Source organism: Euleptes europaea, chromosome 2 (assembly GCF_029931775.1).
Source record: "Euleptes europaea isolate rEulEur1 chromosome 2, rEulEur1.hap1, whole genome shotgun sequence".
Lineage (NCBI taxonomy): Eukaryota > Metazoa > Chordata > Lepidosauria > Squamata > Sphaerodactylidae > Euleptes > Euleptes europaea.
In genome coordinates this window covers 126,707,025-126,729,408 of record NC_079313.1, presented here as the reverse complement: position 1 = coordinate 126,729,408, position 22,384 = coordinate 126,707,025, and the positions used below count along the sequence as shown (strand labels likewise).

Here is a 22,384-nt window from a genome sequence, read left to right as displayed (position 1 = left end):
ATTCTTGGAACTGATGTGTGACTGATCAGAGTGGTGAACCTGAGGACAACTCTCGGACAAACGTATCGTGCATTTTAGTCCTTTAAGGATGCTCCTCAGACGGCAAAAATTCAGACACTACCCCAGAGTCTCTCTCCTCGCACAAAACCTCTCTCGTTAAAACGGACACTTCTGTCAACATTAGTTTTGACTTATTTGAGTCAAAGTTTGTTTTTAAATATTTGTATCCAAGGGCCCCAAGATGGCATACAATCGTAACAGACATAAACATGGAAAATCAACACCGTAACAAACTGTACACCATAGTCAGAACTGCTTGCCAAACACCAACATCACAGAGGAACAACAGAACAGCCCATCATCCAACTCGGCAAATATGCCTCTGAAACAAGATGATTTTGCGGTGCCTTCTACAAATCAAGAAGATGCCCAATGCACTCCCACTGGGGGGAAAAATATTCCACAGAGTTGCAGCCATAACTAGAAAAGTCTATGCCTGGACTGTGCACAGTCCCACGGGATAGGACTGAAAGCAAAAGGTACTCACATACACATGAAGAGGCCTCACACCGAATCGAACCACTGGTTAATGAAAGTGAGTGTTACCTAGTTTGACTGGAAGTCACTCTTCAGGGTATCAGGTAGAGAGGCCTTTTACATCACCTAGCACCTGATTCTTTTTTTTTTTTGAAAAAAATGCCAGATATTGTACCTGGGACCTTCTGCATGCAAAGCAGAAGCTCTACTGAGGAACAAAGCGGGTGAATGGTACATACCAAGGAAATGGGCTTTCATGACATAAAGGAAACAAAAGACTAGCCAACAACACAGTGAAAATGCGGTGAACCCAACCCAACGGCAGCATCAGCAAACAAAAAAATCGGTCTTATCTGCTCATTGTTGGTAGAGACAAGAGCATGATTCAAGATCAGACAGCACATGATTCAAGAGCATGATTCAAGATGAGACAGCACAAACAGTGAGCAGTAATGTCCAACACTAGAGTTGCCATGCCTCCAGTCTATGGCAGGAGAAAACATTTTTTTAAAGCAATGTTGCCGGTTTTACCACAGAATTTCCAGTGATTTCCTAGAGCTGCCCAACATCAGTTCTGGGTTTTTTCAGAAGTGATGCAGCAACGTTGGCGACTTCACTGACATCGCACACACACCCAGGTCTCTGCCTCCAACCTTCCTGATTGTTATCAGGCTCAGCCTGGCAACCCTGTACCACTGACCCAAGCGTTGATCAAGAGCTCAGAGGCCTGAAGGACAATCTAGGACTCAGAATCTTAAACAGGAGATTATGCACAAAGACAATAATGCTAGGAAAAGTCAAAGGCAGCAGGAAAAGAAGAAGGCCCAACATGAAATGGATTGAGTCTATAAAGGAAGCCACAGCTCTGAGTTTGCAAGACCTGAGCAAGGCTGTTAACGATAAGACATTTTGCAGGTTCTTGCTTAATTCCTCAGGTTGCCACGAGTCGGAAATGACTTTACGGCACTTAACACACACACTCCTCAGGTGATTGTCAGGACCTGGCAGCTACTGTAACTTACACCTGAAGCTGGTCGAAATCCACTTGAGGACCAGAGAGACTCATGGGAAAGGCTCGGGTATTTTAAGCAGCTTCAAGGGTTGTCAGCCAAGGGCAGGCGAGCCTTGGGAGCTTCTGGGGACAGGGCTAGGTGTCACATGGTATCAAGCGATGCTATGATGTTACTTTTGGTCACATAACCGGAAGTGATATCACACATTGTGGGGGCGCTCTAGCAATCCTCAGAACTCAATGGTAAAACCCACATTTCTTCTGCTGCTGCACCCCCTAGTGGCTTCATCAGTCCTTGCTCCTCTAATACTAGTGGAAAGACATGCAGTTTCCAGATCTTTGCTAAGCGCTTGGTTCGGGGGGGGGGGGTTTCTTCTCCTTCCCAGCTTCAGCATTGGATTTTATGTGCCATGTTACTGAAGTGATCTTTATCTACCAGCTCAGTGGCATGGATCCCGCAGGAAATCTCTGCGGATGTAAGGTATTTCTTTCCAGAAGCAATCTTGCCTTCTCACATTTGCTGCTCAAAACTGAAATGCTGTTCTTGGGAGATGGCATCATTAGGAACCACTTGAGGTGGGACTTTGTGGTCAGAGGTCTACAGAAGGAGAGGGAAATCGCTGAAACCACCAGCACCACTTTCTATTAGCAGACATTTGCTGCAGGATGCAACCTTAATTACTTTAGTCAGTTGTAAATCCGCTCTTGCTGTACCGGCTTTTAAAATCTGGCTCTGAACATAGTTAAATTGCTTGGCCTTTTATATTTACCATTTACTTTATGTATGTGCTTCTCTATGGCTTTTTTTAAAGCCTATGTTTCATTCTTTTAATTAAATTGTTCATAGGGCTTGTTTTGTTGTGCAGTTCAATCGGTTGCATGCTCCTCTTTCTGTTCTTATTGTTAAGGGGCAGGATGAAAACCTTGCCAATAAATAAATACTCCACAGTACAACAGAGATAAAGGATTCATCCAGGGGTTAAAATGAATATGGGTTTACCAACCAGTGCTAATAACCAAACCTGCTCCTCTAAATGACCAGTCTGAAGAGTTTGCCTTTGGACTTTGTCAAGTAGAACCTGAGTGACCGCAACACAACATCACACCCTAATGCAGCAGCAACCCTATGCCTGAGTCGTATGTACAGCTGCCAAGTTCAGGTTAGAAAATTCCTGAAGATTTAGGGGTGTAGTATGGGGACGGGATAGGGGAGGAGAGGGACCTCAGTGGGGTATAATTCCATACAGTCCTCTCTTCCAAAGCAGCCATTTTCTCCTAGGGAACTGACCTCTGCAGTCTGGAGATCAGCTGTAATTCTGGGGAACTCCAGGCCCCAGCTGAAGGTTGGCAACCCTACTTACAGGGCATTTTCAGCACAGGGTAACAGGGAAGAACAGACAGGTCTGGGATAAGGAAGGAACTGGGCTCCCTCACGTTTACTCATTAATTACATTTGCATCTTGTCTTTTCTGCAGGGAGCTCAGGACCACAGTCACAGGGCTTGCCAATTTTGTCCTCCCAACAATACTTTGAGAAAGATTAGTTAATTCACAGTGGGTAGCCATGTTAGTCTGTTTGCAGTAGTCAAAAAGGGCAAGAGTCCAGTAGCACCTTAAAGACTAACAAAAATATTTTCTGGTAGGGTATGAGCTTTCGTGAGCCACAGCTCACTTCTTCAGATACCTATGAGCTTTCGTGAGCCACAGCTCACTTCTTCAGATACTGAAGAAGTGAGCTGTGGCTCACGAAAGCTCATACCCTACCAGAAAATATTTTTGTTAGTCTTTAAGGTGCTACTGGACTCTTGCCCTTAAAGATTAGTTAGTCATTGAATTTCATGCATCAGCAAGGATTTGGCTGGAGGCCTCCCCAGCCTCAAAAAAGGATATTGCAGAGCTTGAGAAGGTGCAGAAAAGAGCAACCAAAATTATCAGGGGACTAGAGCAACTGCCCTATGAGGAGTGGTTAAAACACTTAGGGCTGTTTAGCTTAGAAAGAAGGCAGTTAAGGGGAGACATGATAGAGGTCTATAAAATTATGCATGGCATGGAGAGAGTGGACAAGGAGGAGCTTTTCTCCCTCTCTCATAATGCTAGAAAGTAGGGTCATCTGCTGAAGCTGGAGGGGGAGAGATTCAAAAAACATAAACGCAAGTATTTCTTCATACAACACATAGTTAAATTGTGGGACTCCCTGCCCCAGGATGTGGTGATGGCTGCTAACTTGGAAGGCTTTAAGAGGGGAGTGGACATATTCATGGAGGAGAGGAGTATTCATGGCTACTAGTTAAAATGGATACTTGTGATGATACCTATTCTCTCCAGGATCAGAGGAGCATGCCTATTATATTAGATGCTTTGGAACACAGGTAGGATAATGCTGCTGCAGTTGTCTTGTTTCTGGGCTTCCTAGAGGCACCTGGTTGGCCACTGTGTGAACAGACTGCTGGACTTGATGGACCTTGGTCTGATCCAACATGGCCTTTCTTATGTTCTTAAGAACGACACCCTATCCACTACACTGGCACATTGTCCTATCACCAAAACAGAGCCGTAAAGAAACTATAAAGGGGACAAGTGCTATGCAGATCTGGATCTTTACCTGAAAGGATGCTTGCTTTTGCTCACCTGTGCAGGAGCAGGGTTGAGCCACCTGCATTTGAAGCATTTTGAAGTAGAAAAGACAATCGAATTCTTGACTGCGATGTCTATTTTTACCCCATTTTGCAGTATATTTGCAATCCCTGCCAATATAAAAATGCAAACCATACAACTGACTCGCAGAAGGCCAACTTGTCCAAATTAAGGACATGTACCAGAAAGCAGGTATGGAGACTCCTGCTGAGATCAATGGAATTCAGATCATGGATAATTCAATCATGATCACTAACTCAAGAACTACTGGAATGTCTCCATGGATAAAGCAACCAGAGCCAAGGTGATTATTACTTCCAAATTTCAGGTGTCAATATTGGAATGCTTCAGCAAGATTTTCTAAACTGATGTAGGGCAACTACAGGCACACCAAGAACAGCTGCATTTATTTCACTGCACAGGAGTTTGAAAGCTATTGTACCAAAACATACACGTGGAGCTTTCCTACACAAGAAGCAATGTCCACATTACATTACACAGACAAAGGACAATCTAGTTCAAGGGCTGAATGCAAGCACCTTTTCACACAAATTTCTCCACAACGAAAAAGAAAAAGTGCGCCAAAACTGACACCAGGAAGATTATGAATCTCCATCAGTTTGTACAACGTGAAAACATGCACAGCTACGATTCAGAGCACGGCAGCTAAGAGGGGATTTTGCCCTTCAATATCTGCTCAGCTTTTCCAATCAGAACTGGGCCTCCTGTTCTGTTATTCGCATTTTAAAGGGAGAAAGTACAGGTTTTAAAGATACAAACCTTTCCCCCTTTACAATCACTGATAACAGCAGAGGGAGCCCAGCTTCTATTAGCGAAATCAAGCAAGGCTTGAAAGGTGAAAATCTCCTGCTCAGCCCCATATGAAGAGCCCTGCTGGTCCATCTAGTCCAGCATCCTGTCTCACAAAGTGGCCAACCAGTTCCTCTAGAGCAGGGGTCCTCAAACTTTTTAAACAGGGGGCCAGTTCACTGTCCCTCAAACACTGTTGGGGGCCGGACTGTTTCGGGGGAGGAGGCGGCGGCGCGAGGGGGCTCTCCGGAAAAGCATCCTCCTTACAAGCCCGGTCATTCCCCCTGTAGTGGTTAAGAGTGGTGGTTGGGAGCGGGGACTCTAGAGAACCGGGTTTGATTCCCCACTCCTCCACGTGAGAAGCGGAGGCTAATCTGGTGAACCTGGTTGGTTTCCCCACCCCTACTCACGAAGCCAGCTGGCTGACCTTGGGCAAGTTACAGCTCTGTTAGCGCTCTCTCAGCCCCACCTGCCTCACAGGGAGTCTGTTGTGGGAGGGTATGGGAAGGGGATTGTAAGGCAATTTGAGTCTCCCTTTAGTGGTAGAGAAAGTTGGCATGTAAAAACCAAGGCCATTTATTCATGGAAGGGTTTGCCTTGGATTTGCCGCTCTCCAGATGCACATTTTCCCCATTCGAATTCTCCAAACTCTCCCCTGGGGTGGGGTGGGGAATTTACTTTTGAGTTCTGAGAATTCGGATGGGGAAAATGTGCATCTGGAGAGCGGCAAATCCAAGGCAAAACCTCCTGTGCATAAATGGCCACAAGTCTTTTTCTTCTCCCTGGAGATATGCCCAGCCCCCCCCCCAAGGGGCCCCTACAATTACCTCCAGGCCACAAGGATACTCCCAGAAGGAGAGAGAGCCCTGAGCCGTGAGAACACGGCCAACTGTGGCCAAAACAGGAACGCCAGGACAGGAAGGGGGCGACTGGGCGGCGTGCGAGGCAGCAAGACGCCTCGCGCACCCAGGAAAGGAGGTTTTGGGCCTGGGAGGGAGAGGGGGAAGGGGGCGACCAGGCGGCACGCGAAGCAGCAAGATGCCTTGTGTGCCCAGGAAAGGGGTTTTGGGCTGGAGAGGGAGCAGGGAAGGGGGCGACTGTGGCGGGAGGGAGGCTTCCAGTTGTGCGTACACAGCCAGGAAGCCCAGAAAAGCTCTGGGGAGGGGGGCAAGGGGGGACTGGCTTCCTTGGTCCCCAGGCCGGACAAAAGCCCTCCGGGGGCCGGATCCGGCCCTCGGGCCTTAGTTTGAGGACCCCTGCTCTAGAGGGCCAACGACAGGGCACAGAGGCCGAGGCCAGCTCCAGGTTGGGAAATACCTGGAGATTTTTGGGGCGGAGCCTGAGGAGGGCGAGGTTTGGGGAGGGGAGGGACCTCAATGCCATAGCATTGAGTCCAATTGCCAAAGCAGCCATTTTCTACAGGTGAACTGATTTGTTGTAATAGCAGAAGATCTCCAGCTAATACCTGGAGGCTGGCAAACCTACTAGTCCAGTTACCCTGACGGGCCAACAAACAGGACATGGTGCCCAGTTCCTTTCCTGATACTGGTCTCCTAGCACTGATATTCAGGAGCCAGTCTGAATCACGGTTGTGCATGCAATTTATCTTTTACCGACTGGTGGATAACCATGATCTTCATATGCCTGCTTTGGTCCAGCAGGCCACTTATTACAAGTTTTTATATGGCAACATATTCTTAATGCGGAAAAAAAATTACATTCTTATCAAGGATGATACTGAGGACGCCCACATGGAGTTATATTTCTTTCAAACAACTGAATAAAAAGGGGAACAAAGAAACTCAACCTGAAGGTCAGAGGAAACCAAAGGGGCTGAGCTAAACACTATCTAATATAGCAACCAATAAATCTATTTTTATTATATATTGTGCACAACTGCATTTTAAAACACAGGGCCAAATATACAGGCTTCCTAAAAAGCACAAGCAAAGTTACAAATATTACCAACACATAACAGTTGATGTAAGTAAATAAAATGACCAAAATCTGACCAGACGCGTTTCGGCCTTTTACAGCCCTTCCTCAGTGGTCATACATACACAATTTTACAATACACATCCTGACATATACATTATACGAGGTAAAAAAAAAAATACACAAAAGCCTTTTATTCTGTGTGGATTTATGTTAAAATAGTTCATCCATGTGCCTTAAAACATGGCTCATGGCTCACAACTTGTATATGGTGTCTAGCGTTTCAGGATGTGTATAACATCAACAGACGTGAAGAGTGGCATAATCTCGACTACATTCAGCTAACAAATCTTAATTGAGGATGATTTCTTTCAAACACATTATAAGATGCAACCAGCAAGTGATAAGGCCCCAATCTGATATGTTTTGAAGTGGGAAGAGGTACCAAGGCAGACATATGGTGGCTCTCAAACCCAATGCTATAAACCCACATTTCATACCCAGGAATCTGTTTTCCCCCCCTTTATAACACATTTATTTATTTCCAAAATTCACACCCTGCCCTTCTGCCCTCATCAGGAACACCAAGTCAGCTAACTGTCAAATCATTAGCATGTCCTAAGAACTATTAAAACCAGAAGATAAACTGGGTCAGCCCTGGTTAGTATTTGGATGGGAGACCACCAAGGAATTCCAGGGTCACTATGCAGAGGAAGGCAGTGGCAAACCACCTCTGTTCGTCTCTTGCTTTGAAAAGTCTGTGGGGTCAGTATTAGTCAGCTGTGACTTGACAGCAATTTCCACCAGATTTTTATTTATTTATATCCACACATACACACACACACACATTTGTAAAAACAGCACAGAAAACCACAATTAAAACAGGGCAGGAAGGAGGGATTACTGAGGGAATACCAGATGAATAGGTCTGCCAGGTCCCTCTTCACCACTGGTGGGAGGATTTTGGGGTGGAGCCTGAGGAGGGCGGGGTTTGGGGAGGGACTTCAATGCCATAGGGTCCAATTGCCGAAGTGGCCATTTTCTCCAGGTGAACTGATCTCTATTGGCTGGAGACCAGTTGTAATAGTGGGAGATCTCCAGCTAGTAACTGGTGGTTAAACCAACCAGAAAACAGCACAAAAACAATACTTTGCAAATTAATATATTAGTGAAAAAGTGATAGAATATAAATATACAAAATTCAAAAAACACAATACAACAATACAACATCTAACATACCACATACAATATACAAAATACAAGTAAGCACAGATTGACAAATTGCAATAAGGTTTCTCCAGTCAAGAATTCTGAACCAGCAACAATGATACTGGATACAATGTATCATATGTTAAGGTAAGTATCACTTGTAAAGTCTTGAAAATAGTTGCAATAACTATCTTTTTTCTCCTTTTCAGAATGAAGTTATAAACTTGACTTGGAAATAAACATCAAAGCTGTCCCAAAATTGGATCAGCTGGACGTGTCGTCTAGATCATATGAACACGTTTCGCTTTGAGCTTCATCAGCTAATTAATCTAAACAGATGAGCTGTGCAGACCATGGACGGCTGTTTCCATAGCTGCACTGAATATGTGAAAGGCGAGGGGAGGGAGAAAAGTCTTTGGCAGCTTCACGTTCCAGACTTTTCTCCCCCCCTTGCCCTTCATGTATTCAGTGCAGCTATGGAAACGGCCCTCCATGGTCTGTACAGCTCATCTGTTTAGATTAATTAGCTGATGAAGCTCAAAGCAAAACGTGTTCATATGATCTAGATGACAAGTCCAGATGATCCAATTTTGGGACAGCTTTGATGTTTATTTCCAAGTCAAGTTTATAACTTCATTCTGAAAAGGAGAAAAAAGATACAGTTATTGCAACTATTTTCAAGGCTTTACAAGTGATACTTACCTTAACATATGATACATTGTATCCAGTATCATTGTTGCTGGTTCAGAATTCTTGACTGGAGAAACCTTATTGCAATTTGTCAATCTGTGCTTACTTGTATTTTGTATATTGTATGTGGTATGTCAGATGTTGTATTGTTTTTTGAATTTTGTATATTTATATTCTATCACTTGTTCACTTTATCACCAATATATTAATTTGCAAAGTATAGTTTTGTGCTGTTTTCTGGTTGGTTTTGTACTCATTATACAGCACAGAGCCCCATTTTTTCAAGTACCTGGTGGTTGGCAACCCTACAGGTGAAGCCAAAAAGAAAAGTCTTCACCTGCTGGTGGGAGACCGTGACAGATGGGGACAGATGAGTCTCCCTGGGGAGAGAGTTCTACAGTTTTGATGCCATGACCAAGAAAGCCCTTCCTCGGGTTGCCACTCAGGGCCTCAGAAGATGACCATCATCAGATTCTTAAAATTTAAATTGGATTTTTTTAATTTAAATTGAATTTTTTAAATAAAATGCTTCTTGAGGAAAAATCTATCGAAAGATAGTTTTATATTTAAGATACATTATCATGAAACAAGGATTAGTTTTTAAATATGTTGCACCAGGCTGCATATTCATGCAATGTTTAATTTGGAAAATGAATTCAATTAATCCATTCACAATGGATTAATCTATTCACAATGGATTAATGTTTAATTTGTTTGGTTAATGAATTCCATTAATCCATTCACAATAGATTAATTACCGAGGTTTCTGTAAGATTAGTTTAGACAATTTTTCTGTCTAGAAGATATTATCACAGATGCTTGATTTTGCAGTTCTCAAAACTGAGTTTGTGGCTGTTACCGCACTAGGTATTCCCAGCGATGTATTAAGAGTTTGAAAATGTTATAAAAAATACTATTCGCACTTTCTATGCATTCCCACCAACGTATTAAGAGTTTGAAACTGTTGTAAAAAATACTGTTCGCACTTTGTTTGGCCCCTTTAGCTGTGAAGACGTCTTCCAACCATTTTTTAGCCATGGCATCCAAAAACCGATGTTTTTTATAACATTTTCAAACTCTTAATACATCGCTAGGAATACCTAGTGCGGTAACAGCTGTGTCTGCAGAGATAATGTGCCTCTTCTTCACAACAAAAATGTTATAAAATAAACATACAGAATTGACAAAAAGCCCTTACTCCCATTGTTCCTTAGCAAATCAATGTAGGGGGTTACTGCACTTTGTATTCTCAGCGATGTATTAAGAGTTTGAAAATGTTATAAAAAACATCTCTTTAAAAGGGTTTTTGGATACCACGGCTTATAAATGGTTGGAAGACATCTTCACAGCTAAAAGGGCCAAACAAAGTGTGAACAGTATTTTTTATAACATTTTCAAACACTTAATACATTGGTGGGAATACATAGAAAGTGCGAACAGTATTTTTTATAACATTTTCAAACTCTTAATACATTGCTGGGAATACAAGTGTGGTAACAGCTGTACACACAATCAACCGCTTACCACTTAAGTGCTAAATTTCAAGAAGTTCAACAATAGAAGATTGTTTGTAGTGGAATAGATCTGCACAAGGAGCAAAGTGTGAGGAGGGAGGGGCAAGCAGTAAAAAATGAAAGTGAAACATTTTGAGTAGAATACTCCACAATACTTTTATGTAGAGAACCAAGATTTATACCTAGTCTTACTGACTAGTGATTTACATCATGATTTAAATCCATTTGATTTAAATCAAATCCACCCTGTTTGAAGCAATCACAATGTTGTTTTTTTAACGCAGCATTCCAATTCATAAATTATGTCCCATTAGTAAATGTATAAAGATGAACATACTTTGAGAGCTTAACTAGAGGAGCCAGCAGAAGAAGCATAATCCTGCAGGGCTCCCACCACCACCACCACCACCACCAAGTTTAAATGCTGCCAGAGAGGGGCAGGGTCGTTCAGATCAGGGGATGCAGCCCTGGAAAAGGCGGAAGGAGTTAACCCCCCCCCCCATGCCATGTGTCAGATGGAAATCACAGCCACATGCTCCAAGTTGCTCTTTGTCCTGTGAAGAAAAATATGTCATAGCAGCTTCAGGATTTGCATCTGAAAAACCGCACATGAAAAGGGGGGGAGAGAGAGAAAAGAGTTCCTCTCATTCCTACTCCTTACTAGGGGTGACTCAATCATGGCTCTCTCCATCTCATCTAGATTGATCGTAAAATGTAATCTAAGGGTCAGAAGTATCCTATTAAATAAAACGGAAATTGAGACAGCAGAAAGGAAGTTCTAGCATGAATAAAACCGAGTTTAGAACAGTTCAAAGGCAGAGTTTAGAACAGAAATTTCAGTTTCACTACCAACAGCTGCTTCACACATTACAATTTAGCTCTGCTCTTTCAAACGAAAAGGAGCTTGCAACCGAGACCTGTACTTAATAAAAAGGTGGGCCCTAGAGTCACATCTGGGGTTCTGCCCACTCCTGAGGTGGATGCTGCCTTTGACTGCTTCCAGAGCCAGCAGTTTGCCAGTGTTGAAAACGGAAAGAGACGGCATCCAACCTGAAGCCCTAATAAGTAGGCTGAGCCCCAGATGTGGCTTTCTTTCCCCTACTCCTCTGCTCTTCAGGGCCGTTGGCACTCAAACCACTCCATGATTCTTTTGAAGCATCACCCCACTAGCTGATTCTGGAGCTGAGCAGGCATGTGTGTGTGTGTGTGGTAAGTGCCGTCAAGTCACTTCCAACTCATGGCGACCCTATGAATCAATGTCCTCCAAAATGTCCTATCCTTAACAGCTTTGCTCAGGTCTTGCAAATTGAGGGCCGTGGCTTCCTTTATAGAATCAATCCATCTCTTGTTGGGTCTTCTTCTTATCCTGCTGCCTTCAACTTTTCCTAGTATTATTGTCTTTTCCAGTGACTCTGGTCTTCTCATAATGTGACCAAAGTACGACAGCCTCAGTTTAGTAATTTTAGCTTCTAGGGTCAGTTCAGGCTTGATTTGATCTATAACCCACTGATTTGTTGTTGTTTTTTGGCAGTCCACGGAATCCGTTACACTCTCCTTCAACACCACATTTCAAAGGAATCTACTTTCTTCCTATCAGATTTCTTCATCGTCAGCTTTCACACCCATACGTAGTAATAGGGAATATGATGGCATGAATTAACTTGATCTTGGTGGCCAGTGACGCATCCTTACACATAAGAATCTTTTCTAGCTCCCTCATGGCTGCCCTTCCCAGTCTCAATCTCAGCCAAGCAGGCAGGGGTTCTCAAATTGTAGCTTGCGAGATGGATGAAAAGCTCCTGTAGGCCAGATAAGGTGGCACACACACACACCAGCCTATAATTTGCCCAACTCTGTTTCAAAAACACATGTATCACATGGTATCACTTACATTGCAATTTGAAACAGTCATCCAGTCTAAATCAACGGGCTTAGGTTGAAGTAACTCTGGACTCCTGACTACATTGTTAGAAAGCTTGGCATGTGTGAAATGGGCCCAGTTCTCCGCTTACTTGACTTTACCATTTTAGAATGAAACTTGACAGCAGCATATTCCAGATAATTATCGTCAAGGGAAGTATTTCATTTGCCCTGACCTGTATACTCCAGGCTGGCCCGATCTCATCACATCCCGGAAGCTAAGCAGGGTCAGTACTGGTTAGTATTTGGATGGGAGACCTCCAATGAAGTCCAGGGTTGCTATGCAGGTTTACTATGGCAAACCCACCTCTGTTTGTCTCTTGCCTTGAAAACCCTACAGAGTTGCAATAAGTTGGCTGCAATTTGACAGAATAAAAGAATATTATTTCACTCACTAAAGCAAGCAGAATTTACATCTCCATTATAGACTATTATAGACCCCTAAGTTGGCCCGGTGGGTCTATAGACCCCCAAGAATAAAAATTTAGGTTGCTCAGTGGGGCTCAGCAGGAGGGAAAGCAGCAAACTCCCACTTTGAAAAGTCCATGGATTCACATCGCTATGGGAAACCAGAACGCCCAATCAGCCATTAAAATGCAACAGAGAAAATACATGTGGTGCATATTAAATCCATATGCCTTCCAAGACTTTTTAAAAAAACATCTGTATTTGCCAAGTAAAATTATTTGCCATTATACAGGAGTTCTTAATTGAAAAACGTATGTTTAAATATTTGTCTATACTACATTGGCCATTGACTGCAACCTCTGGCATCCAGCTGTGGCAACTGACTACTATAACAGGATAATCCAATTTGGGTAATAGAATTTCCCCTTGCATCTGGATTTGGATATTCCAATATTCAAACCATACAAATATTTTTAATCCAAATAAAGCAGATCAATAGGGTTTAGATCAGAAAGACAGCAAGGTTTTTGCAATTTGCATCTGTACAAAGATCAAAGAAACATGAATCTGTATACTAATAGTGAAGTTGGCCAAATCTGAGGATACTTCAGTCTGGTGACTAGAGCTGTGAACAGGCAAGACAGATCTTTCTACAGACCAGAAAAGAGCCCCAGGTTTGCAGAAAAACGTAAACTTTAAAAAACACACTGAGGGGTTTAAAAACCCCAAAAATTATAAAAGGAGCATCTGTAGCTTTAAGCATGGATTTACCTCAGAAGCTGTTGCTAGGCAACCACAATATTCCCAGCTGGGTTTCTGTGAGTAAAAAAGCAGGGGAGAGGGCAGGGTCCTTTCCAGGCCCATTTTGGCCTTTGAGGAAGGACTCATTGGCGCCAGGCCTGACTAGGGTTGCCAGCTCCAGGTTGAGAAATTCCTGAAGATTTTGTGGTATAGTCCGAGAAGGGGAGGGTTTCGGGAGGGGAAAGGCCTCACCCGAAAATAATGCCATAGAGTCCACCCTTCAAAGCAGTCATTTTCTCCAGGGGGACAGATCTCTGTCGTCTGGAGTTCAGTAGTAATTCTGGGAGATCTCCAGGTCCCACCTGGAGGCTGGCAACCCTAGGCCTGGCAGCAACCTCTGGGTGATTTGATACCACCCGATTTCCATGATTCAGCTAAGTCTGGCTGCTTGCTACTGTTCAACAGCAGCCACCCTATGAAAGCCAGGGTGGTATAGCAGGTTCGAGCTTCAGAGTAGGGCCTGGGAGACCCAGGTTCAAATACCTATCTTCCTGTAGGAGCAAACTGGTTGGTTTCAGAACAGTCACATACTTTCAGCCTAAGCTACCTCACAGGGTTGTTGTGAGGATAAAACAGATGAGAGGAGAATAATTAGGGTTGCCAGGTCCCTCTTCGCCACTGGTGGGGGTTTTTTGGAGTGGAGCCTGAGAAGGGCGGGGTTTGGGAAGGGGAGGGACTTCAATGCCATAGAGTCCAATGGCCAAAGCAGCCATTTTCTCCAGGTGAACTGATCTCTATTGGCTGGTTTTATTGTGGAGCTCGGGCTGGTAAACTGGAGGGAAAGAGCTGAAATCCCCAAGAAGCTGAAATCTCTCCTAATGGGGTTTGTTATTTTATTCAGGTTTTAACTGGGTTTTTTAAAAACTATTACGGCAAACCACCTTGAACCATGAGGAAAGGCAGGGTATAAATAACCCCCCCCCCCCGCACCCACAACTGCAAACACCACGACTTCTTATTTCCTAGGTGTTTTATGCATGGTTGCTCTAACCTCCTTTATTCCTCGTTTCAGCCAGGATCAAATTTTTCAGTATGCACACTATCTCATTCCTTGGAAGCTCAACGCTGTTTCGCCGCAAAACGAACCCAGCTTTTCCCATTCCTCTTCTGGCCCGAATTAAACCGTTCATCCTAGCTCATTCTGGAGTCACAGAGCGAGCATACTTCGTTCTCGGGTTGAGCTTCCCTTTTCCAAACCCCTCTTCAAAGCAGCATGCAGGGGAAAACAGAAGATTGGCTCCTCTCACAGCCAACCACAAAGCAGTGTGTAAAGAGGCAGGGATTCGTGTGCCTCCTGCTTCCTCGGAGCTCTTTCTGAGCAAAAGAAAGGCTTTTTTAAAACGAGGCTTGGGTTTCTCCCTCCCCCCTTCTTTCAGATTGCACCGTTTTTTGTTCTTAAAATGCTTTTTTATGCGGCAGTTGGGTTTGGGGGGAAGGAAATCTTCTCTCACGGTAAGCCAATTACAGAGCAGCATTTAAAGGGGTGGGACTTGATTTGAGCTTGGGAGACTGCTTTTCTGTATTCATGGTTCGATTAGCACACAGTTTCGTCCCTGATCATTCAAGCCAATGCATACAGTTTCCCCCAACCCGGGTTACTTTAATGTGCAATGAACCCAGGTCCAAGCAGGGAGATCCAGCCCATGCATAAAAGACCCTAGTGATTACTGAAAGTAATCACCATCAGGGAAAAACAACTGAAAAGTAGATTGTGTGGAGGGGGGACACACATCTCAGTCAGGAGGAATGTTCAGCTCCCCCCTATCCATAATGCACTTTAAATCACCCTCTCACCCCTGACTACGAACTTGGAACAATCCACCTAGGGCTATGCAACCGTAGCATCTGCTGCAATATGCTCTGTGCATTGGAGACCAAAACAAAAATACAACAAGAGGGGTTTGGGCCATGGAATAGCCCACTGTGTTTGCTCCTAATCCAACAACAACCTTAAAAATAGACTCCATGGGCTATTATTGGCAGAAACTCTCTCAAACCAAAGCTACCCACAGTTGCACTGCTGTAGCTATACCGCTCGGTAAGGACAGATTCTCCCCCAGCTCCAAAGTACCAGGCATATTTGGAAAGAAGCACTCACAGTGACTGGAGGCGCGATGCTGCTGTAGGTTGCATAACCAACAAGTGGTATTTGGCCATTTAGAAATTAGTACGTGCATGCTGTTGTGCCCCAGGTGCTAGAAAGAGACAGTCCAGGCAGTCCTGAAATAGTTGCCATGCCTGCCCCGTTCAAAGGGACTGTTCCTCACATTGCCTTACTTGTGGGTCAAGGTGATCCTGCCGTCACAAAGCAATATTACCCAGCTAGCTTTCCTTTGGCCCTGACCTGGATGGCCCAGGCTAGCCTGATCTCGTCAGATCTCAGAAGCTAAGCAGGGTCAGCCCTGGTTAGTAGTTGGATGGGAGACCACCAAGGGTTGCTGTGCAGAGGAAGGCACTGGCAAACCACCTCTGTTAGTCTTTTGCCATGAAAACCCAAAAAAAAGGGGGTCGCCATAAGTCGGCTGCAACTTGACAGCACTTTACACACACACACACAGCCTTCCTGTGACTCTTTACCTGATGCATCTCCCAAAACTAATATCCAACTTTTTAACAGAAGGAGGACTGCCGCAGTTTTTGCTCGGCCATACAACGGTCATCCATATAGCATCATGGGTACTGCTTGCTTTTATATTCTTGAAAGAAATACATTTTGGGTTTTTGCTTCAATGTCCAAGTGGCTGTTCATGCAAACGGAAGCCTGTTATGCACCCTACACCATGAAGTCCAATCGAGTCTGAAATTCACCCTGTATTTCTGCAAACTGCAGAGTCAAAGCTCTTCAGTCACGCCCAGAATAATTGGTTCCTGCGCCCCATTCCCCTCCCTTCTTCTTGTACCGAACATCCAGCCCACTTAAGAGTTCATGAGAAGTCAAAAGTTCGCTCGCTGTATTGTGATATTTTGTGCATACTAACAAAAAGAACATAAGAACATAAGAAAGGCCCTGCTGGATCAGACCAAGGCCCATCAAGTCCAGCAGTCTGTTCACACAGTGGCCAACCAGGTGCCTCTAGGAAGCCACAAACAAGACGACTGCAGCAGCACCATCCTGCCTGTGTTCCACCACACCCAAAATTATAGGCATGCTCCTCTGATACTAGAGAGAATAGGTATGCTGCATGACTAGACTAAAAGAAGAATTGGTTTTTATTATGCCGATTTTCTCTACCTTTTTAAGGAGAATCAAACTGGGTTACAAACTCCTTCCCTTCCTCTCCCCACAACAGACACCTTGTGAGGTAGGTGAGGCTGAGAGAACTTGAAGAGAGCTGTGACTAGCCCAAGGTCACCCAGCAGGCTTCATGTGGAAGAGTGGGGAAACCAACCCATTTCATCTGATAAGAGTCCACCACTCATGTGGCGGGGCGGGGAATCAAACCCGGTTCTCTGATTAGAGTCCACCACTCTTAACCACGACACCAAGCTGGTGTTCTACTACAGTTCTTTCCGGAATGTTTTGGTAGACCAACATAGCTACTGTGCATGGGAATTTAAGAAGTGAGCTGTTGGATTAGGCCATAAACTGGATCCCATGGAAAATTTCTGCTAAGGGAGGAAGGGATTATTTCTGCCAATTCCTCCCTCCCGCTGCAGACCTCCAGCTCTTTCCTCAACATGTCCTTAGAGGCAACATTTCCAGAAAGTTTTGAAGCGCGGCAGGAGAGGGAAGTCAACGGAATCCCATTCCGGTGACAAATCTCTTCCAACATGAGAGATTTACCGCAGGATTCATGCCCAGGAGCCCATGTTGTGTCCAAGCATAGCAAGCCCAGCAATTCCAGGAATCCCGCAAAAATCAGCCTCCCCGTTGTCCCCCACCCCACCCCAACATCTGGTGCTCTGGAGGAACACATGAAGCTGCCTTATACTGAATCCAACCCTTGGTCCATCAAAGTCAGTACTGTCTACTCAGACCGGCAGCGGCTCTCCAGGGTCTCAGGCAGAGGTCTTTCACATCACCTACCTGCCTAGTCCCTTTAGCTGGAGATGCCATGGATTGAACCTGGGACCTTCTGCATGCCAAGCAGATGCTCTACCACTGAGCCACGGCCCCTCCCCAAAGGATGCCACTGACCAGAGACTTCCATGGAGCCATTTTGTCTAATGTGGAACAGCCGCGGTTTCAACTGCACAGGCCAACCATATGGCAGCAAAGCATCTGGAAGCCAAAACAGACCATGTTTCCATTGTTTTGTTTCTGGGAATAATATAGCCAGAGGTTGGTTCTGACCTCCCCGCCTTCCTCCTCCTCCAGAATCAGGACCCCCTGTACTTACCCCTATTTCCCCACCCCAGTTTGAAGGCGTTTCCCTCCCCACTCACTCTGGCGTGTTGATCCAGATGATGTCCAGGTGGCAGTAATAAATACACTCCTTATCCTTGTAGGTGTAGCATGTACAGCGCTTGGCTCGGCGGTGCACGTCTCCCGGGCCAGCCACTTTCACCGTGCCAGTAGTGTTGCCGCTCTTGGTCGACAGCACCTCCCCTGCCGGTGCCTCGTTTTCGTCACTCTCTCTCTCCCGGAGCCCCGGAGACCTCAGCCCACGAATGCTGCTGCTGCTGCTGCCACCCCCTGGGGGCAGCAAGGAGTGAGAGACTGGAAGTGGGAAACCTAACGGCCAGGGAGAGAGTGCTAAATTAGAGGGATGCGCTTTTAGCCAACACTACTGAAGTACTGCAAAGAACCAGCTCTGGTGGTCCACTGTCCAATATGCTGATATTCCAATATACCAGCTATATAAAGTTCAATAAAGAATTTTTATCTCAATAGTAATTTTTCAGTTAAGTGTTTTTATATAACACTGTTGCTTTAACTACATCAATACAATAACATTGGATACAAAAGTGACAGTACAAAGTCCAATTCCTTAATAGGATACTCAATTGTATACTTCATTTATACATATATTTGCTCATTGCACCATTGATGCCACTGGATTCCATAAGAAGATGGGCTTCCGGTATTTATACCCATTTCACCTATTCAGGCTTCATCAATCCAAGAAATCCTTGGGTGGCTGCAGGACACGGTGCTTTATCCAAACATGAGGAGTATACCTCACTTATTCAAATGGATTGCATTGTGAGTCGTCTCTAGCTGGAGATCTCCTGCTATTACAACTGATCGCCAGCCAATAGAGATCGGTTCACCTAGAGAAAATGGCCACTTTGGCCATTGGATTCTATGGCACTGAAGCCCCTCCCAAAACCGCTCCCTCCTTAGGCTCCGCCCCAAAAACCTCCTGCCAGTGGCGAAGAGGGACCTGGCAGCCCTAATCAGCTTGTAGAAAGACAGCTGCAACAAACCAGCAAAACGTTATGCTAAAATAACAGAGGCTTCACTCATTAAAGCTGACAGTAATTAATATTGCGAGGAGGAAACAGAGGAGAAAGAGACACGAAAGAAGACAAAACTCTATAATCAGAGTGTCCAGAAAAGCATTCCAAATTGCATCAAATTTCCACGCTTAACAAATGCTTTAAGAATAGTTGGTTTTTATATGCCGATTTTCTCTACCTTTTTAAGTAGAATCAAACGGGCTTACCATCTCCTTCCCTTCCTCTCGCTACAACAGACACCTTGCGAGGTAGGTGAGGCTGAGTGAGCTCGAAGACAACTGGGACTAGCTCAAGGTCACCCAGCTGGCTTCATGTGCAGGAGTGGGGAAACCACCTTGGTTCACCAGATTAGAGTCCACCGCCCATGTGGTGTGGGGAATCAAACCCGGTTCTCCAGATTAGAGTCCGCCACTCTTAACCACTACCCCAAGCTGGCTCTCAAGCAGACTGCTGGTAGGTATAACTCAGAAGCCCAACAGTGTACGTTTGGATATTCCGTTCTTCAACATTAGTGTTTAACCACCACCAAAGTGCAAAGGAATCCCATGATTGATGTATTTTCTAGATGCCAAACTTCATGAAACGTTCCAAAGGTTCTTTACATAAAATGAACAATCAGACCTAATAACCATGCTACATAGGGATAAAACTTCTTCTCAGAAAGGTGTTACCTAACAACAGCCATTGAAAAAAAAAACATGGCCCTTACACAAGCACTGGGAGAATAGTGGCCTCTTGCCGAGTGTCCTGGAATGCAGATTTCCGAGGGGATCAGAATACGTCAGTCCACAGAAGAATAAGCAGTATTTTTAGGAGTGTTGATGAAGCAGCCTGCAATCTTAGAGGTCAACACAAATATCATCTTCGGTACCACACTGCAAAAGATTCCGGGAAGGCGGGTTGGAGTCTGATGAACTGGGCTGTGACAAGCCTTGATGAAAATAACTTCAAAGTAAACTATTTTATATAGTTTCAGGTGAGTAGCCATATACGTAGATCTGCCGTAGAACAGCATGATTCAAGTCCAGAAGCACCTTATCAGTCAACAAGATTTTTGGAGTATAAGCTTCCCAGAGTCAATGCGCCCTTCGTCAGATCTTACAATGGGAGCTTTGACAATAGAAAACCTATTTTATATATAAAAGCAGTCCAGAAGTTTGCCTGATAAGTAATTACAATCCTAGGAGTCTTCAAAGCACTTCTAAAAGTAGTATTCACAGCCTTGAAAGGTAGGCCCTGTATTATCTTCGCATCACCGAGGCTGTGTGGCTCACCAAAGGCCAGTTCCTGGCTGTGGGCAAATCTGAATCAGAGACTTCTCCACTCACCACGCACACTCCCGATCATCATAACCACATCACAAGAGAGAGAATGATGTGCGATCTTAAACAGAGCTATACTTGCAGTGCAATCGTAAGTATGTTTACTCATAAGTACATCCCATTTAGTGCAATGGGGCTTACTCTCTAATAAGTGTGTTTAGGATTGATGCCTATGTCCACTGAAGCCAACAGGCTTAGAAAGATGCAGCTTGGTTTAAAATTGCACTACAAGCGGCTCTTTTGGTCAACATACAATGTTCTACCTAAACATACATTCCAACTCTACTATATAATTTGGAAATATTTCTCCATTTTTATTGTTTTCAAATATTTTGTCACATTTCCTTCATCAGCCCAGAATTTTGGATTTCCGCTTTTGGAAAGTTATTAATAATCCTAAAAATGTACAATTTAGTAATATCTGTTGCCAAATGACTTTTTTTAAAAGGTGGAAACATACAAGGGTTTATTTTAAAACTACATGCATCAAAATAAATTAATACCAGAAAAAGACCGTGGGCGGGTTTTCACTGTTCCTATTAATTCATTATAATTAATTCATTATAATTCAAAAACCCATTGGGTTTTTTGAGAAATAAGCAGAAGTTTATTGGCATCTTAAAGACCAACAAAATGTTGTCCCAGCATAAACCTCTGTGGATTAGTGCTCACTTCTTTCGCGGTTTAAGAAATCATCCTAATAAAAATAATATACTATAATATAAAAATACTGTATATACATTATTGAAATAACCCCCCTTAGTAATAATTAGTGTTATTATATATTTGACCAACGGTTGCCTAGATTGTCCTTAATGTCACACTGAAAGGAAAGGCAACTGTGGCCATTTATGCATGGGAGGTTTTGCCTGGGATTTGCCACTCTCTAGATGCACATTTCCCCCCATCCGAATTCTCAACTCAAAAATAAGCCCCCATGCAGTTTTGAGAATATGGATGGGGAAAATATGCATCTAGAGTGGCAAATCCCAGGCAAAACCTCCCATGCATAAATGGCCACTGTGTTTGACCTAGAAAGTTACTAACACTGCTACTGCTCCACATTGCTAATCGACCCACAGCTGAGGAAACCCCATAGATTTCAATGAGATTTCTACAGCCTCAGGCTGTGAATTGACACACACGTTGGAGGGGGCAAATCCCACTACATTCCTGAGTGTATATGCTGATCTGACCACTGCAAAACCAAGCTTTCTTCCGTTAGCGCCACTGGAAGACACGGAGCTCAAGAACAATACTAACGCAGGGCCTACTTTTCAAGGTTGTTGTGAGGCTTTTGGAGATGGTATTAGAAGTGCTTTGAAGGCTCACAGTGCTATTAAGACTTACCTGGCAAACGTCTAGGCTGCTTTCATGCATACAGTAGTTTACTTAGAAGTCATTTTTCACCCAGGCTTGCAAAGAATTTCGCTGTCCTCAAACCGCACGATCGACCGACCGACACCCCCAATTTCGGGGATCTTCTGCAGTGTGGTACAGGAGATGATGTTTGCAGTCACCTTGCAGGCTGCTTCATCGACACCCCTAAAAAAAACTGCTGCTCCTCGGGGGGGGCAGGCGTCCTCTGATCCCCTCTGAAATCCGCCCCCCCCCACGGTGGACTCTGCAAGGGGCTTGTAGGCGCTGCGATCCACACCCCGCCCCCAGCTCTTTTACCTGCGCTGGATGTAATTGTAAGTCCCAAAAGAATCAGGAATCGCAGCTCCATGAAACCCAAATGCAAACGCAGAAGACAAAGGGCGGGGGGACAGATCTGTTTCCCCCACCCCAAGTAAAATCGCTCCCGGCAAGAGGAGAATTGCGGGTTCCTCTTGTCCTGCGAGCCCTTCTCGTTACTTCCACGCGCCGACAGGCTCTCGGGGGCTGCAGTTAAAAAATACGCCCCCCCCTTTGGTGCAGAACCAGTCCTAAGAAAGTTAAAAGGGTCGTGGAAAGCCCCAGACGCGCTCCATGGCTCGCCTCTTCTTTAGGGTTTTTTCCCTCCAGACCCCCGCAATCCGATTTGAAACCGAAGTGGAGGGTTTCCTAAAAAAAAAAAACCACCCCCACCCCCCGCCAGGAGCCGCTTCCTTCAGGCTGCTCTGCCTCCCGCGCCGTCTTGCAAGCAGCCGCAGCCAAGCGAGACGCGCCGCGACTGCAAACCGAGGCGGCTCTTGCAAAGGCGCGCTC

At 44.6% G+C, this 22,384-nt stretch overlaps 1 protein-coding gene across 1 annotated transcript in view; it reads right to left on the bottom strand.

The window, feature by feature from the left end:
- Positions 1 to 21,926, bottom strand: part of EDN3 (endothelin 3) — a 43,765-nt gene extending 21,839 nt beyond the window's left edge. Inside the window, exons 1-2 of the mRNA XM_056845489.1 lie at positions 21,872 to 21,926; positions 17,856 to 18,144 (exon numbers count right to left, since the gene is read on the bottom strand). Coding sequence (XP_056701467.1) covers positions 17,856 to 18,144; positions 21,872 to 21,923 — 341 coding nt within the window. The 5' untranslated portion in view covers positions 21,924 to 21,926. The remainder of the gene's footprint in view (positions 1 to 17,855; positions 18,145 to 21,871) is intronic.
- Between the last annotated feature and the right edge of the window lie 458 nt (positions 21,927 to 22,384).